Source organism: Stigmatopora argus, chromosome 17, assembly GCF_051989625.1.
Source record: "Stigmatopora argus isolate UIUO_Sarg chromosome 17, RoL_Sarg_1.0, whole genome shotgun sequence".
Lineage (NCBI taxonomy): Eukaryota > Metazoa > Chordata > Actinopteri > Syngnathiformes > Syngnathidae > Stigmatopora > Stigmatopora argus.
Genome location: NC_135403.1, coordinates 14,935,908 through 14,955,022, shown reverse-complemented (window position 1 = coordinate 14,955,022; position 19,115 = coordinate 14,935,908). Strand labels below are relative to the sequence as shown.

Sequence of the window (19,115 nt, the reverse complement as noted above, 5' to 3'; positions counted from 1 at the left end):
AATTGAAATGAAATGGACTCTCTGCGTACGAAATGAATGATAATTTCAAGAAAGTATTTGAAAGTTGAGACTCATTGGAACTCGAATTGATTTTCTTCATAGTGTGACTCGGTCACACGCCACATTCAATATGGCAGATTTGTAGACGTGTCCCGTCAGCGGGAGCATGTTTTTTGGGGGGAGGCACTTGTTATTAGCTTCGGTCAAGCGACCGCCGTGCCGTCATGTTTTTGTTTGGTTACCCTCCAGCCCTCGTCCGTGTCTTTAGTTGGCCGAATTTGGCCTCGCTGTCGCCGGGGAAGATGAGAATAAGAGTACGAAGTCCGGCGTGCGGACGGCTGCTGTCACAAAGCGCAACAGGTAGCACGACTAGCCACAAAGCGCAACAAGTAGCACGACTGAAGCTAACAGGCTAACGCCGAACGCAGGGTTGGCTTTGCACGCCCATTTTACTTTCTCGACAAATAGCGCCCCCAAACGTGCTGAACGTGGCACATTTAGATCAACTCTAGCTTTTTGGATCTAAACTACGTGCCTTTTTTAAATTATAAACAAGTGGTAAAGTCCTATTTTCAAGTGAACATCACCCAGCCACTTACAATTGAAATAAATTCTCCCCAAATTTAGCTAACAAATGGGTTCAAATTAAAAATAAATAAATATGAAAGGTTTTATTTTCATTTCGAACTATAGTACAATGACATTTAATAAGGATAATATGCGTCCTAATAGTCAACTTGATGAGGAATTGACACACGTATCTCACTCCTCTGCAGGCGATGACGGCCGATTGCCACTGGAGGGCGTCAGAGTGTTGGATTTGACCCGGCAAGTTTTTTTCTTTTTCGTGTTGTTAATGAACTCATGCAGAGCGTACCAGATCATCTACATTTGTTGTTCCATTGACAGCGCCAGACTTTTAATCCCTTTTTTTCCAATTTAGAGTCCTTGCCGGCCCCTTCGCCACCATGATTTTGGGGGACCTTGGCGCTGAGGTCATCAAAGTGGAGAAACCAGGTATTGTGAAGGATGAATGGTGAGAATAAAACTCAAATGGCCATCAATTGAGGGGAACCTATCCTCATATTTCTGTCGTCCATTGAAGCAGACGGATGTCTTTCCCCTCAAATGGTGCAAACATCTGCTTTGACTTGGGAAAACAGTCCCGTCCATTTCTGCTGATGTTTTTGATTTGCGTTACAAAAAAAGCAGGGATAATGCGCAAATAAGTGCTTCCTCTTGGAAAATAAAACGTCCCTTGTAATTGCGGCTCCTTTTACGTGGCTCGTCCGTCGACAAATTGGACCACGGGAAAAAAAATCCATTCAGTGGCCCCTCCCTGTCAACGCCAATCGGATGTTTGGGAAAAGGCCAAAATGGCCTCCGCTACGATGAAGACCAGTGAAAACAAATAACGGCGTGTCGCCATCCAAAGTTGATGGATGACGGATGTTTTTTGTGCACGTGCTGTTTTCCGCAGGCGGCGGCGACGACACCCGAGCGTGGGGCCCCCCCTTCGTGGGCTCGGAGAGCGTCTACTTTCTCAGTGTCAACCGCAACAAAAAAGTGAGTTTTTTGCTCTCGCTCGCCCTCCATTCTTTGTTTTGGAACCATCCGCCCGTGTCTCTTTTGGCGTGGCGTTGGCCCGCGCTGGCCGGAAACCAAGATTGGAAGCAAAGACTGATGACGGTGTCACAGCCAAGCTATCGAGACCTTCCCAAAAAATGAACGTTAATAAAAGTGCAACGGTTTATAATTGAAACCGAACCTATCACCTTTCCCTATTGTTATTGTGCCGCTTGAATTTATACGTATGTTAAATAGCTGGGCGCTTCTTAATCACAAATCGCGCCCTCTAGCGGCCGGTCGCGGATAATGTTATTTTCGTCCGTCGTCATGTTTCTAGCGTTTGGGACGAATTGTCTAATATCGCCAACGCTCTCCTCTTTCAGAGCGTGGCTGTGGACCTCAAACACCCGGCGGGAGTACGAGTCATCCGGGAGGTATTTTGGCCCCGGCCGCCGGCCGCACGGCGCCCCGCCGGCCCCCCGCCGGCCCGCCGCCGGCCACCTAACGCGGCCTCGCTCGTCAGCTGGCGGCCGTGAGCGACGTGCTGATGGAGAACTTCCTCCCGGGCAAGCTGGCGGCCATGGGCTTGGGATACGAGGAGCTGAGCCGCCGCAACCCGGGGCTGGTCTACTGCTCCATCTCGGGTGCTCCTTTTGCGCCGGTGGCCGACGCCAGTCCCGCCACGACTCGACTGGCGGTAACCTTTTGACCTTTGGCCGGCAGGTTACGGGCAGACGGGTCCCCTGAGCGGAAACCCCGGGTACGACTCGGTGGCCTCGGCCGTGTCGGGGATGATGCACGTGACGGGGTCGGAGGTGAGTTCTGGCAGGCGGGCGGGCGGCGCCAACGCTCCCGTTTGGTGACCACGTCCCCCAGCGCTCACTCATCCTCCCACCCCGACCGACAGGGCGGCGAACCGGTTCGGCCCGGCGTGGCCATGACCGACTTGGCCACCGGCCTGTACGCGCACGGCGCCGTCTTGGCCGCTCTGTTGCGGCGCCGACAGACGGGGAGGGGAACGCACGTGGACTGCGACCTGCTGTCTTCTCAGGTATGACGGACGGGCGTGAAAACTCCCGGTGGCTTTCCCCAGTCTAAACAAACCTCCCACGCGGCGCTTGGTTTGTCGGCTGGCCTCCAATCCATCAAAGATGTTTTTTCTTTCTTTCTTTTTTAATCGGCAAAGGGGAAGAGTTGACTTCAAAGCCAAAAGTCCATTCTCTGTAACTCCCGACAAATGTCAATCATCGATCGGTTGTTTTTAAATGAAAACCTATTTTGCTGATGTTTTCCACGCTCTGCTCCCGCCGGTCTGTTTTGCGTTTGCGCCGGCTCGCGTTTCGGGCCAAGAGGAAGAGGCGCTGGCCCGGCTCGGGCTGGGCCGGCCGGCCGGGCCAGACCACATGTGAGGCATAGCGCCGCTTTGAGGAGCCTTTGCTGCGGGCTGGCTGGCCAGCACAATCATTTACGGAGGGCTTTGAAAGACGCTTCTTCGCCGTAGGAGAAGGCTTTCCGACTCATTTGTCGCCAGCGGCGGCGGCGTCAACGTCGCTACGCGGGACTGAACGCTGCTTTGGTCCTCAGGTGTCCTGTCTGAGCCACATTGCCGCCAACTTCCTCAACGGCGGGAAGGAGGCCAAGCGTTGGGGGACGGCGCACGAAAGCATCGTTCCCTACCAGGTGACCTGCAACAAAAACGTGTCCGTCTCGATAAAGGACTTCAATTTAATCGCCCCCCCTCCCTCTGTCAGGCCTTCACCACCCAGGACGGGCACTTGGTGGTGGCGGCGGCAAACGACCGGCAGTTCGTCAACGTGTGCCAGGTACGCGCGAACCGTCTGCCGGCCGGCCGGCCAAGGCACCGACCGATGGTGACCACCGCCACCTTTTCAGGTTTTGGGGCTTCCCCAACTGAGCCGACGACCCTCCTACGCCACCAACCGCCTCCGGGTTGAAAATCGCCGGGGGCTCATCCGGGAACTGGCGCGGAGGTACGTGCCGCCGGGTGGGTTGGTGGGTTAAGGTCGCCATTTGCGGGCCTGGCCTGCCTGGGCTTAAGACCGGACCTCTGGCCAGGTTTCTGCAAAAGACCACGGGGGATTGGCTGACGCTGTTCGAAGGCTCCGGTGTTCCCGTGGGACCCGTCAACAGCATGCGACAGGTCTTCGCCGAACCTCAGGTAAGCTTAAGCGCGAGGAGATGAGCCGTTTTGTCAAAAGCGTGGGATTTGGTGGAAAAGGGGCTACGGTGTCTCTCTCGTAAGCGGTCCGATCGGGTCGGACGAGCGCTTTGGCCTCACGGCACGGCACGGCACAAAGTGAAGAATTGAACGCGTGGTGAAAATGTTGTCGCGCCGCGTTAGTCACCCGGTGGCGTCTGCAGAATGTTCCAATGTTTTTGCGGAACGGGGCTCGCTCGCTCGGGCGCCACCTGGCACGGCGCTGTGGGATCCTCGCTATGATTCAGCGCGAGCGCCTGGCCTGCCTGGAGAAGCGGACGCTTGTTTTCAAAAACATTGGATTAGTTTGAATGGCTGGCTGGCTGGCTGGCTGGCTCCCTCCCTTTCTGCCTCCCTTCTTCCCTCCCTCCTTTCCTCCCTCGCGCTTGTCGAGACGCACCTCTAGTCTGGCGATGCTGTTTGTGTGATGTCTGAGAAGTCCAAAACACTTGTCAACTAACTTATTGGGAGACCAAGAGAACACATCCAAACTCTAATCTTCAGTATTTTGACGGATTTGTCAATCTGTGAATCCCATTTTTTTGTGTATCCCCGAGAAGCCAGGATTTGTTTCCCCTTATTGTTTAGCTGTGACGGCTAGATGGACTATTTATTATGAAAGTGTCATTGTGAACGCCAGGGCGGAATCGCTGGATCCGTTTCGTCTTACAAACACCGATAAGACTCCCTCGGTGAGTTCTGAGACTTTTTGACTCGACCGTGTAAAGCGTTGCGCCCCAATGTCCAAGCCCCCCCTCAAAAAACCAAATCTGAGCTCCAAAGCTCCATTTTGGCCCGTCAACCTCCGCCCGTAGAAGCGTGGCGTGGTGGAAAGGCCCGTTCCGACGTGGCCTCTGGGCCGTCTTTTGGCTTCCGGCGACGCGGAGGCTTCTCGTGGCGGAGCGCGCCCGCCGCCCCAAAGAAAAGTCTGGAAGTCATTTGGCCGCCGTCCCTCCCGCCGTGGCGTCAGCTTTGGCCGCGCCGGCTTTCATCCGGACTTTTCCATTGCTTCAGCTCCGCGCCTCGGAAATCCCGCCGTTCCGCCAGAGGAAGTCCGCCGTCTTTCACGGCTTTTATTATTCTTTTTTTCCTCGGCGCAGATGAGAAGAGGGGGGGGCGCCATTTCCGAAGAGCCACTACGTACGAAAAGAAAGGCGAGGGTGAGCCGGTGGGGCAAATTCAAGTCTTTTTTTGACGTCCAATCGCGGGACGGAAACGATATCCCCGCCCGCCGCTTTTGGTTTTGTCCAAAAAGAGGCAGCGAGAGAGGCGACGTTCTGACCCGGAATGTCGGTGTGAGGTCCGTGCGACCCGAGAGATCCGAGCGGCATTTTACCGCAACTTTGCTTCATTTGACGCTTCCCAGAACGTCATAAAGTTTATTTATAGCGCTGATTTACGTCCGACTTCCACTTTGCCGTTGTTTAGCTTTCGGCGGCCCAGATAAATCACCCGCGTCTCCGCTCGCGGGGAGATGGAAGCCATATTTAGCCGCAGATTTTGGATGGCGGCTACCGGACGGCGCTCGTAAAAGGCGGGACTTCGGGTCAATTAACGCTCAATCATTCCCACAATTTATGAGCAAGTCGGACAGAAATTCCTTCTCCACTTTGTGCCGTTTTGTGCCCCAAAAAAGCCAAACCGCTCTAAAAAAAAAACGTCATCCATCCGAGAACGCGCCCGAAAAACACCGTGAAACGTTTTTGTCAAACGGTGCCAATCAGACGCGTCCCCGACGGCGCGCCGAGACGTCAGCGCGGTTGTTCTCCGAGGAGCGCCGCTTCCACCGAGCGCGAAACGTGCCGTTCCGCCGACGATCGCGAGGTGACGTTTGTTCCTCGGGCGCCGACGGGCGAACGAGCCGTCGAACCGGGATTGGGCCACGTGGGATTTAGGGGCGGAGTCATCCGCTATCCCCTTTGCCGTGACGCCGGCCGCCGACTGTTGAGACAGCTGGAAGGCCGGCGTCACCTCTGGGCGACGGCGAAGACGCCGGAGGCTTAGAGGGCCCGATTCGGCCGCGTCCGTTGTCACGGCGACCCCGCTCGCTCCGCGGGTCACCGGCGGGCCAGGCCACACGTGCGAGCGCGTCGATGTAAGACGATCGCCGCTCGCTGGAAAAGGAGCGTGTGAGGGAGGGAGGACGCCATCTGTAGAAGGTGAACCAAATCGTTGGTGAGTGAGTAGCATTTTTGTGGGATGCCCCCCCGTGCCACGTTTTGGCTAGAAAAGGACTTTCTAGCTAAGAGGCCAGTAGCGTTACACCGCAGCGGTAGCTACTGGGGTTAGCTCATCTCACGCCCGTGTGGCTAGCGTGCCGAGCGGACCTCGGCCCAGCTGGCGGTGGCGGCGGCGGCGTGACAAATTTCCCAAGGATCCACTTTGTTTTTGTGTCGGAAAAAAGCGGCGGGAGGAGACATTTTTTGGCGGGGGCAAACGTCGGCCTCCCGTGAAACCCGGCCCCGATCACACAAGCAAGGATGGGTGCTCCGGGCCAAGCAAAAGCCGGGGAGGGCGGGAGGGCGGGAGGGCGGTCGGGCGAAGCCTCTCCTTTCCCAAAGCGCCAAAGCCCAAGCCGAGCCCACGGCGGGCCGGTGGCGGCGCGGACCCCCGCGGGGCGCCGGCGTAATGAAATGAAAATGCGCCCGCATACTTTCCCATGGCGGAGGAGGCTCCAATTAAAGGCCGACGGCGTAAACAGACGGGCACCGGGACGGACGGCTGAGCGGCGAACAAAAGCGCTCGCCTTGTTTGGATTTCACGTGTTATTTTTGGAGGTGTTTTATGTAACGGGGTGCCGCTAACGAGCACAAATACCAAAATACAAAGAGTGGCAGACAAAGGCCAAGTCTCTATTTTTGACTCGTCCGCCGCTCGTTAAGGCCGGCGTCGACAATGCCGCGAGGTGGCGTCGTCGTCACGTGACGCTCGGAGGAGTCGCGGCGGCCCAAATCCGGGGCCAGACGTTGGTTGGTTGGGGGGGGGGGGGGGGGGCGAGCGTGTCCCACCAAAGTCCGGGGAGGCCCAAATCCACCACCGGGACGGGGTCAACCCTCGGCCTCGGCCGCTTTATTTTGGGGTACCGTCGATACCTTGGCCATATTTCCACGAGTGACGGCAAAAACGGCCAATGACCCCACTTAGGAGATGGCTTAAGTGCATCGGCCCGACCCTCTTTTTGGCTTCCGGGCGAGAAGGCAACCTTCGGCGGCCCTCGGCGGCCCTCGGCGGCCCTCGGCGGCGCCTTCTCATCAGACGTTTGGCCGCCGATGACTGGTTCGCCTCGGCGGGCGCGCTTTGCTCTTTTCTTTGCCCGCCCCGGGGAGCCTTTGAAGCCGAGCGCGGCGGTCCATTAAGCCGACGTTGCGGCCCCCCGGGGAGCGCCCGACGGAAGATCTGAGCTCGCCGCAACCTGCCGCTCCCGCTTTGACCTCGCCTATCAAAGCGCGCCTTGCATGAATTATGCTTTTCATGGCGAGCCCCCCACGCGAACCTTGACCTCCCGGTCCGAGGCGTGGCTCGGGGGAGCCCCCGTTGCCACTTTTAGACAACAAAGAGACCCCCCCCCCCCCCCGCTTTGAAATTTGGGCTCCGACGCGGCCTTCCTCGCCGGTCGGAGCGCGCGACCGGCGCCGCCCGGCGGAGGCGAGCTGGCCCGCCACTCGTTGGGCGACTAGTGTTGGTGAAAATGAAGCGTGTTCAGTGGCGTGTGAGCGCTCGCTGGAGAAGGGCTTTTCTTGGCTAGCAGCTTAGTCGCTGAACCCGAGGAGGCCCGATGCTTCCTTTCAATCTGTCCAGGACACGGGCAGACAGACAGACAGACTTGGGAGTTGAACAGCAGTCCTCTGACTGCAACTCAAGGGTATTCTGGAGTGCAGCAGAACCCTCAGCCAAGCTCTTTGACCAAACTAGCGTTGACAAAGGCGCGGCGGCGGCAACATTTTCCACGCCGCGTGTCAATCCCAACTGGAACGACGAGAGGCTTCTGGAAACGTTTTCCTTCAAAGCGTGGGGACGTCATCTTGGAGTCATATGTTTGACGGATGGCGCGCTCCTCCGATTCCTTTGCTAGTACCTCCCCACCGTCGTCCTTCTTTGAACCGCCATATTGCTGAAATATGAGCCAACCGCCCGGCCCTTCCTTCGCACGGCGGCCGGGCCCGACGCGCTTGGCGAAAAGGGTCCGAGTTTCCGCCCGGTCTTAGGCTTTGGGCTCCCGTTTTGGGCTCCCCGCTCTCCATTCGGGTCCGGTTGGCACGAGGGGCCGGAAAAATCTAGGGTGGGGAGAGAACAAAGCGCCCGTGTGCGTGCCCGCCTGCCCGCCTGCGTGCGTTTGCGCCGCCACGGCCCATATGGATGTCATGAAAGGGCGCCTCAAACACGCAGCGAGCGTGGCGTGCGCACACATCAAACCGGTGAGTCACCGGGAGTTTGCGCCAATGTCGAAAACACTCAAGACGTGGTCGCCTGACACGTCCCGAGCGCTCCCTCCGGAGCTCCCGAGGCGGCCGAGAGCGACCGTCGCCGCCCTCGCCGCGGGCGGGGAGCGACCGTCACCCCGCCCCCGCCGCGTCTTCTCCGTCCCGAGCACATCTGCCACGCATCTGGGCCCGCTCCCGTTTGACACCCGCCGGCTGTGGGGAAACCCCGGCCACCGTGAGGAAAGAGCGGACGTGGGAAGTGGGCCGTCCGTCCGTGGGCCGTCCGTCCGTGGGCCGTCCGTCCGTGGGCCGTCCGTGGGAAGGGCTAACCGTTTGGCCTTTGTGTGTGCAGGTGAAACACAACGGGCTGGTTCAGGAGATGATGCATCCTGTCGCGGGGCCGATCGCCGTTCCCGGTCAGCACCCGTCCTTTTTTTATTATCCCTCCCTCCTCCCGATCCTCTCCCCGACGGCGACGGTCGGACCGTACGGAAGTCCGGGATCTCCGTACGGTGACGTCCGATCCGTCTCCGGCGGACGACGTCGGCGGAGACGGATCGGACGTGGGCCGAGTCTTTCGTCGCGGTTCGGTCTTTTGTCACGTGTTGTCCACTCCGGCCGGTGACTCGAATGGGTGCGACATTTTGGCCGGAAAGGCGCATCGGAAGCACACGCGCGGGGAAAAGTTGGACGGCGAGCGCTCTGCGACTATGTCAGGCCGTGATTGTTTGCCAAAGCGAAAGCAGATGTTTTTCTGCGCGTATTTCGTTGCGATGGCTTGTAAACTTGATCCGCTTTTATCCGCTGCCACGCCACTCACAGAATATTTCAATGCACATACTGTACATATATATATATATATATATATATATATATATATATATATATATATATATATATATATATATATATATATATATATATATACTTAGTCTTAGTTGTTAGTTGTATTTGCTAGCTAAGACTAGATTGTCAAATTCCATTGGGTGACCTCTGTGACCCCAAAATTGAATTGGATAAAGAGCCCCTGACTGCTTTGTGAGCATAAACATGTTTGTTAAAAATGAAACATTGGCCTCTGTGACCGATGACAGACACACGAGGAGTAAGAAAAAAAAACCACGCCCGAGTTCTAAAAAGAAAAAAAACACAGAGCGTGGCTCGCCGCTATTTCCTTTGGTCCCATTTAGCCGGGTGACCACCTCGTTCCTCGTCAGGTCCGGCGGTTCGCTACGGCGGCGGCGGCGGCCTGAGGCGCCGCCCGGCCGCGCCCCCGCCCGTGGTGGGCCAGCACACGGCCCGAGTGCTGCGGGACGCCCTGGGCTACGGCGACGACGCCATCCGGGAGCTGCTGGAGGCGGGAGCGCTGGCCCAGAACCCGCTGGCCTGAAAGACGTCTGACGTCCGCGCCGGTCGGTGCTTGAAATTGGCAAACGCTTGACAAACTTTGGACTTAAAAAAATAAAGATATTGACAAATGTCTTTTTTGTATCTTTTCAATATTGCTTTGCTTCAAAATGTTCTTTTTTTGGGAGGCTATTTTCAACTCATTGCTTCCATGTTGATGGCTACTTAATACTTGTGGCTGGGTTGAAATCTCCAAAAAATCCCCCCAAACTCCATAAGATTAAAGGAAAGAAAATGAACAGTTAAAAAATATAGATCATGAATAAAATGCTCTTGATTGGGAAAAACTGACGAGTGAAATCTAAACTTTTGTTGTTGTTTTTTAGGCCTGTTTTGCGGGATGGCTTTCCCGTGGACCAAGGAATCGACCCACCAAACAAAGCGCCCGCCGTCGCTTTCAAGGTAAGTCAGCTCTTCTTTTATTAAATGGCAAAAACGATAGCGGTAAAAAATCGGACATTGGATCGACGCTGCTCCCTCAACAAAATGAGACAAAATACATTGAAAGCATGCCTTGAAAAAGGCCGATAAAGGTCAGAGGTGAGACGAACCCAGCGCCTTTCAAATTGTGTGAAACGTCGACACCGAGCGTGTTTACAGTGCGTGCGAGCGGGCCGTCATAATACAGCTGCGCGCTCTCACTGAGTCATCCGCTTTGTTTACGCCGTCCGTCTGCCGTCTTGGCCGGGCCGGACCGGACCGGGCGGGGCCGACGGGAACGCCGGGAACGCCTCTTTTGATTTGTTGGGCCACGCGTTTGCCAGACGCGTTTTCCCAGGCCTTCCGGAGCCCCCCCCCCCCCCCCCCCCCCCAAGTCAGGCGCGGGTCAGCCTGAGCCGGCGGAAACGCCGCGCTCCCCCCCCCCCACTTCCAAGCCTCCCCGACTTCTCGGAGGGAACCTCCGCGTCATGGCGCTCCCCAAAGAGAATTCCGTTCGCTTTTGATCTTCGCTGCCTTACGTTTAAAGGGGGGTGGGGGGTTGGATTTTTAAAGGTCTGTTTTCTCCCACACTTGGGAGCTTTCCCTTTCACTTTACGTCTTCTTTTTTTCCACTTTTTGAGACATTTTAGGCTTCTTGCTTGGCTGCCCCCTCCCCAATTCCAAAACCCGCGGCCTTCCAGACTTGACATCTGGTCAAAAGTTCGCCTGGCTCCGTCCGGGGTGGAGGCGGGCGGGCAGCTTTTTGCTCCTGGCCGTCCGGCCGGCACAGACAGAGCCCGTGCCGTCCAAGCAACGGGGGTCGCTCGCTCACTCGCTCGTGCTGAAACCAGAAGCACCTGACGCCAATCCACTGATTGCACTCGCAGGACACTAGTATTGTGGAAAGCTTGCTCTTTATGAAAACCTACATTTTGTGGAATCATTTGAATATAAAAGCCTAGTCTTATCGGATGTTACGCCTTTATATCAAATCAAAAGCCTTTATTGTCATCATACACAGCTGCGTATATAACCAAATGGGTGAAATATCATTCATCAGGGTGCTCTTAAATGGGTGAAAATGGTCAAAAGTTTGCACTTTGATGGCCCACGTTTGAAATAGGTCAAAAAAAGTCTTGAATTGGCTCTTGACAGTTTAGCTTTGCAAAGGTGACAAAGGCACATACTACATAGGTGAAAAAGTTGAATGGACAGGGGTTGGGCCGCTGTGGGACGGAGGGATGGGAGAGAGCAGCTTTCCGTTCAAATCATCCAGCAGCCACCGAGCTGACAAACTTGAAGGAGCGGGGGTTGGCCTACAAGATGCACCTGACGCCAATCCACTGATTGCACTCGCAGGACACTAGTATTGTGGAAAGCTTGTGCTTTAGGAAAAGCTACATTTTGTGGAATCGTTTGAAAGGAAAGCCTAGTCTTATGGCATGCTAGACCTTTATATCAAATCAAAAGCCTTTTTGTCATCATACACAGCTGCGTATGTAACCAAATGGGTGAAATATCATTCATCAGGGCGCTCTTAAATGTGTCAAAATGGTCAAAAGTTTGAGCTTTGATGGCCCACGTTTGAAATAGGTCCAAAACAAAAAGTCTTGAATGGACTCTTGACAGTTTAGCTTTGCAAAGGTGACAAAGGCACATACTACATAGGTGAAAAAGTTGAATGGACAGGGGTTGGGCCGCTGTGGGACGGAGGGATGGAGGGAGGGAGGGGAGAGAGCAGCCTTCCGTTCAAATCATCCAACAGCCACCGGGCTGACAAACTTGAAGGAGCGGGGGTTGGCCTACAAGATGCACCTGACGCCAATCCACTGATTGCACTGGCAGGACACTAGTATTGTGGAAAGCTTTGCTCTTTAGGAAAGGCTACATTTTGTGGATTAGTTTGAAATGAAAGCCTAGTCTTATGGCATGCTAGACCTTTATATCAAATCAAAAGCCTTTTTGTCATCATACACAGCTGCTGCGTATATAACCAAATGGGTGAAATATCATTCATCAGGGTGCTCTTAAATGTGTCAAAATGGTCAAAAGTTTGAGCTTTGATGGCCCACGTTTGAAATAGGTCAAAAACAAAAAGTCTTGAATGGACTCTTGACAGTTTAGCTTTGCAAAGGTGACAAAGGCACATACATAGGTGAAAAAGTTGAATGGACAGGGGTTGGGCCGCTGTAGGAGGGAGGGAGGGAGGGAGAGGAGAGAGCAGCCTTCCGTTCAAGTCATCCAGCAGCGACAGGGCTGACAAACTTTGAAGCGACGGGGGTTGGGCCCAAACAAGCACCTGACGCCAATCCACTGATTGCACTGGCAGGACACTAGTATTGTGGAAAGCTTGCTCTTTATGAAAAGCTACATTTTGTGGAATCATTTGAATATAAAAGCCTAGTCTTATCGGATGTTACGCCTTTATATCAAATCAAAAGCCTTTATTGTCATCATACACAGCTGCGTATATAACCAAATGGGTGAAATATCATTCATCAGGGCGCTCTTAAATGTGTCATAATGGTCAAAAGTTTGAGCTTTGATGGCCCACGTTTGAAATAGGTCCAAAACAAAAAGTCTTGAATGGACTCTTGACAGTTTAGCTTTGCAAAGGTGACAAAGGCACATACTACATAGGTGAAAAAGTTGAATGGACAGGGGTTGGGCCGCTGTGGGAGGGAGGGAGGGAGGGAGGGTTAGAGGGAGAGGAGAGAGCAGCTTTCCGTTCAAATCATCCAGCAGCCACCGAGCTGACAAACTTGAAGGAGCGGGGGTTGGCCTACAAGATGCACCTGACGCCAATCCACTGATTGCACTCGCAGGACACTAGTATTGTGGAAAGCTTTGCTCTTTATGAAAAGCTACATTTTGTGGAATCGTTTGAGATGATAGCCTAGTCTTATGGCATGCTAGGCCTTTATATCAAATCAAAAGCCGTTATTGTCATCATACACCGCTGCGTCGAAGGAAATGGGTGCAATATCATTCAACAAAGGTGCTCTTAAATGAGTTCAAATAGTCAAAGGTCTGCACTTTGATGGCCAACATTTTCAATAGGTCCAGAAAAAGTCTTGGACTGGCTTGGAGAGTTTATACCAGGCAGCTTTTCCTTCCTTTTCCGAGCCATCCAGCACATACATAGGTGACAATGTTGAATGGACAGGGGTTGGGCCGCTGTAGGAGGGAGGGGAGAGAGCAGCTTTCCGTTCAAATCATCCAGCAGCGACCGACTGAGCTGACTGACAAACTTTGAAGCCACGGGGGTTGGGCCCAAACGAGAAGCACCTGACGCCAATCCACTGATTGCACTCGCAGGACACTAGTATTGCGGAAAGCTTTGCTCTTTATGAAAAGCTACATTTTGTGGAATCGTTTGAAATGATAGCCTAGTCTTACGGGATGCAATGGCTTTATATCAAATCAAAAGCCTTTATTGTCATCATACACAGCTGTGTATAACCAAATGAGTGAAATATCATTCATCAGGGCGCTCTTAAATGGGTGAAAATGGTCAAAAGTTTGCACTTTGATGGCCCAGCACAGACACAGAGTTGAAGCAACGGGGGTTGGGCTACGAGAAGCACCTGACGCCAATCCACTGATTGGACTTGTGACTTACCAGAGTTGTGGAAAAGTCTCCTCTTTGGGGCTTGGCTGGTGCCAAGCACCCTCACACCCGACCGGGAGTGTGGTACGTGTCGCAATTGTTAGCGAACCAGGGAAAGTCACATCAAACCCCCGTAGTCCCCACACATTGGACGTGCGGCTCTCCAATTGGAGAGTTCCAAGCCGGCGCCGACGACGCCCCTCCCTCACTGGCGAGAACGTTGGCGAGCGCCCGGGCAAACGTGGCGGCACGCGCGCGCGCTGATTCACGCGGTGAGTCACCACGTGGGCACGGCGTCGCGGGACGGGTCGCCGCCCCGTCCCGAGGCGACGAGCGAGACGAGACGCCGGAGCGCGTCTAGACGGGGTGGTCGCCAGACGGGCGCCGGCCGGCGACAAAGCCGAGCGGAGCGGGAGAGAAGGTCGGGCCAGCCAGACGGGTCAACGTCCCGCCGTCGTTTCCTTCCCCCGTGAGCGCCGACTAATCCGTAAGTAAGAGCGAGCAGAACGGGAAATGAAAAGGCGGATGGAGGCCACGGCGGCGGCGGTGGCGGAGGCGGAGGCCCCGCCGGCCCGCCCCGCCGTGCCCGACATGAGACGTTTTTGTCCTTTGAAAGTTTAATGTGAAGCAGAAAAGTCCAATAAATTAGATGTCAACAGCACATTTGTACATCAAAGCCAGAGTTTCCATATTTACAAAATAACAAATAGACTTTTTAGCGGCGGTCCTAGCGTCGTTGTCGTCGTTGGTTTCTGCGGAGCCGGACCCAGAGAAAGAAAGCGGCATAAAAGCATCCCGTGACCACTGGAACCAAAGTCTTTCTATTCCAGTCCGTCCTACGTAAGGATGCGGTCGGGATAACGTGGCTACGCTCAAATCCGGCGGTAGCGATCGGAGCGCCATTCCAATTAGAGCCGTTGTAAGCTTTTGGAAGCTAAGGTAGGTAGCGGCTAACGTGGCTAAATTAGCCAACCATCATCGTACAACGGACCGCTTTATTTTCAAAATGTCATCACTTTTAGGATGATCTTATTCTCACGTTTTTCGTCTTTGCTCGGGCCTAACATGCCATCGTACGGTCGGCGTACGCCACCCGACTTGGGATTTTTTTCTTCTTTTTCTGGAACCAAAGACATTTTGGTCCCGCTCTAGACAACACCACAATATTAGACAATTGTGGACGCCGGGCGGCCGAGCTTCCTCTTGGGATTTCATTCCAAAAGGCCGGTCTCCGGCGTCCAACAAAAAAGGGGCGCCACGCTAACATTTCGTTTTGCGTCCGAAGACGTAGTGCAAAAACAATCCTCCGAGGACCACGCGTCGTCGTTATTAGCGATATAATATTCTTCGTACGTAGCGTAGCGACAGACGGAAGACGGATGGACGGACGGACGGACGGAGAGGCAGCGCCTTTGGCCGCTCCTTTCGTCCCGGTCGTCCGGGGGTGGGGCCTCCTTTTGGGAGGGTCACTTTTGGAGGGGCTGGCTTTCCGGCGAGGCCGCGGGTGGACCGCGCTCCCGGCGGTTGCATAGTTTGCGGCGCGGCGTGTCAACGTCCGTTCAGAAAAATATATTAATATCCCATTTTTTTTGTTTTTGGGGGTTTTTGTGTTTTTTTTGTCGTTTTTTTTTCCCCTTAGGGAGAATGGCAAAGTGCCGGCTAGCCGGCCAGCCAGCCAGCCTTGGTGGGCGGCGCCTAAGAACAGCCGCACTCGTCCACGATCATGTTGTGGATGTCCTTCTTGATGATCTTGTGCTCCTCGTTGTAGTAGAGCATGGACATGGCGCGCAGCCGCGTGGGCACGCAGCAGGAGCGCAGGTTCTGGAAGGGGGCGTAGTTCCGCATGCGGTAGTGGCCGATGACGGTGGAGTGGAAGGAGAGCGGCGGGCCGCCTCCGGCCGCCGCCGCCGCCGGCCCATGCGAGGCGCACTCGCCCTCGCAGTAGTTGGCGTGGTAGCCGCCCGGCGCGATGATCCAGTCGTTCCAGCCGATGTCCTTGAAGTCCACGTAGAACTGCCGCTTGCAGCACACGCGCAGCTTGCCGTCGCACTCCAGCCCGCGCTTGCGTCGGCGACGGCGGGCCGCCGCGTCGGGGCGCAGCACGGCCATCAGGAAGGGCCGGTGGGAGCGCTCCCGTTGGGAAGGCCCGCCGGCGGCGGCGGCGGCACCCCGCCGCCGGGGCTCGGACGCAAGCGCCGGCGCTGCCCCCGCCCGGGCGCACAGCGGGCAGGAGACCCTGACGGCCAGCGGCGAGTCCCGCGGCAGCGCCCGGGCCGCCGCCGCCGCCAACGGGAAGGCGTGCCAGCCGCTGCGCCGGGCGTCGGCCGTCTTCTCGGCCAGCAGCGCGTCGTCGGCGCCGTACAGGCGGACGGCCACCTTGCCGCGGCCGGTCTTGGCCGAGCGCAGGAAGAGCCAGACGTCGGCGCGCTCCACCGCCGAGGCCTCGCCGTCTTGCGACAGGACGAAGGTCACCGTGTCCCGGCTGGCCCCTGAAAAAAGAGGCACGTCAGGACGGATGGACGGGAGGAACGCTTGGCCTTTTCCTAAAATAGAGAATGCGTGGCGTGCCGTTGGGTCGGGGAGGAGATTTAGTTTGAATGGAAGATGGAAAAAGCACACGCTTCCGTCCGTCTCCGTGACGTCGCGACGCGCGCGGGGAAACAAACGAGACAATATTTAGGAGCGTCGGGTCGGCCGGGCGGGCGGGCGGGGACCACTGGAGCGCCAAAGTTTCCAAAAGTTTGGAGCCAGCTTCTTTTCGTCCCTCCTCGTCTGGGAACAGATCTCGTTCGCTCGCTCGCTCTTCCGTCCGTCCATCCGTCGGCGTGTGGACTTTGATCCGCCCCGGCGGAAAAGCCAAGAAGCCGCAGAGAGACAGACGGATGTTTTTTTTTTCCCTCCGTCTCGCTTTTGTTTACCAGCTGTTTGACGGCCATTTCTCAACATGTGCCGCCAATAGAGAATGGCGGGCACGCCATCGGCGCCTTTTCGTGCGGTCGCTGGCATTTTTTTCCCCCCCGGCCGAGAACAAAGGCTCATCCGCGAGGACCCGTGGTGTTTTGCGCGTCTCATTCGTCGGCTTTTTTCACACCCGCCGTCGTCACGGCGTGAAGCAAATGGAGGCCGCTACCGATTGGCGTCCTGAACGGATATGTCAACGCTAAAAGAACATATGAGCCGCCTAAAGTTGCCGGCCAGTTTGGGGCAGAATTCTGACCCCAAAACTGGCTCGTTTTCGATTGGGGCGTGACGGAAATTCCACGGCGAGTCGGACCCGATGAATGCGCGCTGGGCGCTAGCGATGCGTTCAACAGAGTCCAATTAGCCTAATTGTCCCCCCTCGCGCGCGTCCCAGAATTCCAGTGAATTAGCGAGTCGGTCAACGCATGGCTAGGCGGCCACAAAGGCACGACGGCGCTTTGGCTATTTTGGCGACGGCAACGACGCTTTGGCTATTTCCAGCGCCGACGTTACGCCGGCGGCGATGAAAACTTTTGCACCAAACTTGTCTTTTGACACGTTTGGCGTCCCCCTCGCCACTCACCGGGCTCGGCGAAGGCGATGATCTCGGTGGCGTCTCGCTCGTCGTCGTCGTCGTCCTCGTCGTCGCCGCGGTCCCGGCGGGAGGCGGCGGCGGCGCCTCCTTTGCCCGCCCGCCCCCCGGCCCGGGGTTCCTCCCCCTCCATGTGCACGCTGCCGTCCTCGGCCACCCGCCCCACGTGCAGCTTGCGCAGGGCGTTGAGGAGGGCAGCGCGGGGCACGGGCCGGGTGATGTTGGGCCGGGCGCGCAGGTGCAGCGCGTCCAAAATGTGCCGCTTGACCGCCTCCACCACTTCCCGCTGGGGCCCCGCCTCCTCCCGCTCCATCCCGGCCAGGGCGCAGGAGGGGCAGCGGGTGGCGGCGCTCGGCTCCGGCGCCACCGCCACCGCGTCCGGAGACGAGGGGCAGACGTGCAGCAGCAGCAGGACGGCGCCACTCAGCGCCGTCAACGCCGACATGCCGGAGAGCGCGAAAGGAGTCGGGACGGGACGGAGAAAAGCGGTGGAGAGAGGAGTCAACTTGTAGCTGGCTGTCTGTCTGTGTCTCTGTGTCTCTGTCTCTTTCTCTGTCTTTGGCGGCGATGCTTGTCCTTCCTTCTCTTCTCTGCTGGCTGAGCGATCCTTGAATGATCTTGAGCGCACTAGTTGAATGCTTTCAGCCGGGTGGGCGGGCCCGCGCTCTCTCTCTCTCTCTCTCTCTCGCTCGTTCACTCGTTCTTCACCGCCACCGCCGCGTTGGTCTCTGGACGCCCCTCACGCTCCCCCCACCCGCCCTCCCTCCTTCTCTCTGACTCAGACGCTTCCAACTTTTACCTCGGCTGCTTTTTCTTCTGAAACCCCCCAACACACTCATCACCCCCGACCGCCAGCCCCCTTTGAACTTCCCCGTGACGATCCGTTCCTCACGAGACGTCATCCCCGTGCCCGTCTGGACGCCCTCCGGCCGCAAAAACCACGGGCGGGCCTCCGAAGAAGACCCGCCAACGAGGTTCCGGCCGTCCGAGGCCGTCGGGCGGGGGGACGGACGGGCGCCACCGTCTCCGGTCCCGTCCGACAACCCAACCCCAAAGCGGACGGGTTCGGATGGCCCGTCTCTCGGTAATGGGAAGCAAAAAGTTTGCCTGATCCGGCCGGCTCCCGGCCAAAATCGGCGCCTTTGCGGACGCGCTGACTCAGTATTTGAAAGATAAACAATCTACGGACATTGTTTCCTTTGTGGAGAAGGCCTTCCCGTAGACGGCGCTCGTCGGACGTCTCCCGGACCGCGTACGTCTGGCCTTAAGAGCCACGTCCGCTCGCGTGCGGGAAACACTTTGCTCGCCCTCGGGTTAGGGGCCAACGTGACGAAGACCGGCAGACGTGACGCACCGTGACGTGCCGTGCCGTCGACGCCCATTCGCCCAAGGCAGCCCGACAGCCCCTCTCTCCCTTTGTGAGTCAAAGGCCTCGTCGTCATCGCCGTCGTCGTCATTTTCTTCTTCTCTATTTCATCTTGAGCGAGTTAGTCCGGTCCAGACAGGATGTCTCATTCCGTCTCGACTAAAAATTCGGGCCCGGACGGCCTCCTCGGCTCAATCGTCAAGGTAGAGAGTAGCTTTGCCACCGTGTTGCGGCCTCTCGGTGACGACAACTAAGTTGAAGTGAGCGCCGTGTCTTCGTTGAGACAAACGTACGCTTTGCCTAAATGTTGAGGATTTTTAGCGTTGGCGCGGGTGAACCTTTTCGACCGCTTGGGGAGCACCTTGACTCGCCGCTTGATAAATGCTGCGTAAAGCCCGTTAGGAAAACAGGAAATAACCCGCTTCAGTCGAGCCATCGCAAAAAGACTATCCAAATGCGACAGCCCTTTCTTTTTTTGAATAGAGGCTTTTCCCCACACGGCGTTATTGTCAGCATCCACTCCAGCTCGCGCGAGCCATCCGTAGGCCCAG

At 56.3% G+C, this 19,115-nt stretch overlaps 2 protein-coding genes across 3 annotated transcripts; one reads left to right on the top strand and one right to left on the bottom strand.

The window, feature by feature from the left end:
- Nucleotides 1-182: 182 nt before the first annotated feature.
- Nucleotides 183-10,010, top strand: sugct (succinyl-CoA:glutarate-CoA transferase). Of its 2 annotated transcripts, XM_077624416.1 has the most exons (15): nt 183-360; nt 777-828; nt 944-1,017; nt 1,481-1,566; nt 1,953-2,003; nt 2,093-2,213; nt 2,293-2,384; nt 2,477-2,620; nt 3,154-3,249; nt 3,321-3,392; nt 3,463-3,560; nt 3,646-3,748; nt 8,561-8,624; nt 9,426-9,620; nt 9,942-10,010. In XM_077624416.1, the coding sequence occupies exons 1-14, from the start codon at nt 225-227 to the stop codon at nt 9,596-9,598; spliced, it is 1,362 nt and encodes a 453-aa protein (XP_077480542.1). In that variant the 5' UTR covers nt 183-224; the 3' UTR covers nt 9,599-9,620; nt 9,942-10,010. The 2 variants fall into 2 exon arrangements, with proteins under 2 accessions (XP_077480542.1, XP_077480540.1); XM_077624414.1 differs by lacking the exon at nt 9,942-10,010 and having other exon boundaries at nt 9,426-9,690.
- Nucleotides 10,011-15,305: 5,295 nt separating this feature from the next.
- On the bottom strand, nt 15,306-17,795 carry inhbaa (inhibin subunit beta Aa). The gene is made up of 2 exons (XM_077624417.1): nt 17,190-17,795; nt 15,306-16,134 (listed from the first exon to the last, which is right to left on the bottom strand). The coding sequence occupies exons 1-2, from the start codon at nt 17,641-17,643 to the stop codon at nt 15,341-15,343; spliced, it is 1,248 nt and encodes a 415-aa protein (XP_077480543.1). The 5' UTR covers nt 17,644-17,795; the 3' UTR covers nt 15,306-15,340.
- Between the last annotated feature and the right edge of the window lie 1,320 nt (nt 17,796-19,115).

Coding starts and splice junctions, on each gene's coding strand:
- inhbaa (XM_077624417.1), bottom strand. CDS start 17,643: ATGTCGGCGTTGACGGCGCTGAGTGGCGCCGTCCTGCTGCTGCTGCAC. Junction 16,135..17,189: donor CATCGCCTTCGCCGAGCCCG/GTGAGTGGCGAG, acceptor CTCTTTTTTCAG/GGGCCAGCCGGGACACGGTG.
- sugct (XM_077624416.1), top strand. CDS start 225: ATGTTTTTGTTTGGTTACCCTCCAGCCCTCGTCCGTGTCTTTAGTTGG. Junction 829..943: donor AGAGTGTTGGATTTGACCCG/GCAAGTTTTTTT, acceptor TTTCCAATTTAG/AGTCCTTGCCGGCCCCTTCG. Junction 3,393..3,462: donor AGTTCGTCAACGTGTGCCAG/GTACGCGCGAAC, acceptor CCACCTTTTCAG/GTTTTGGGGCTTCCCCAACT.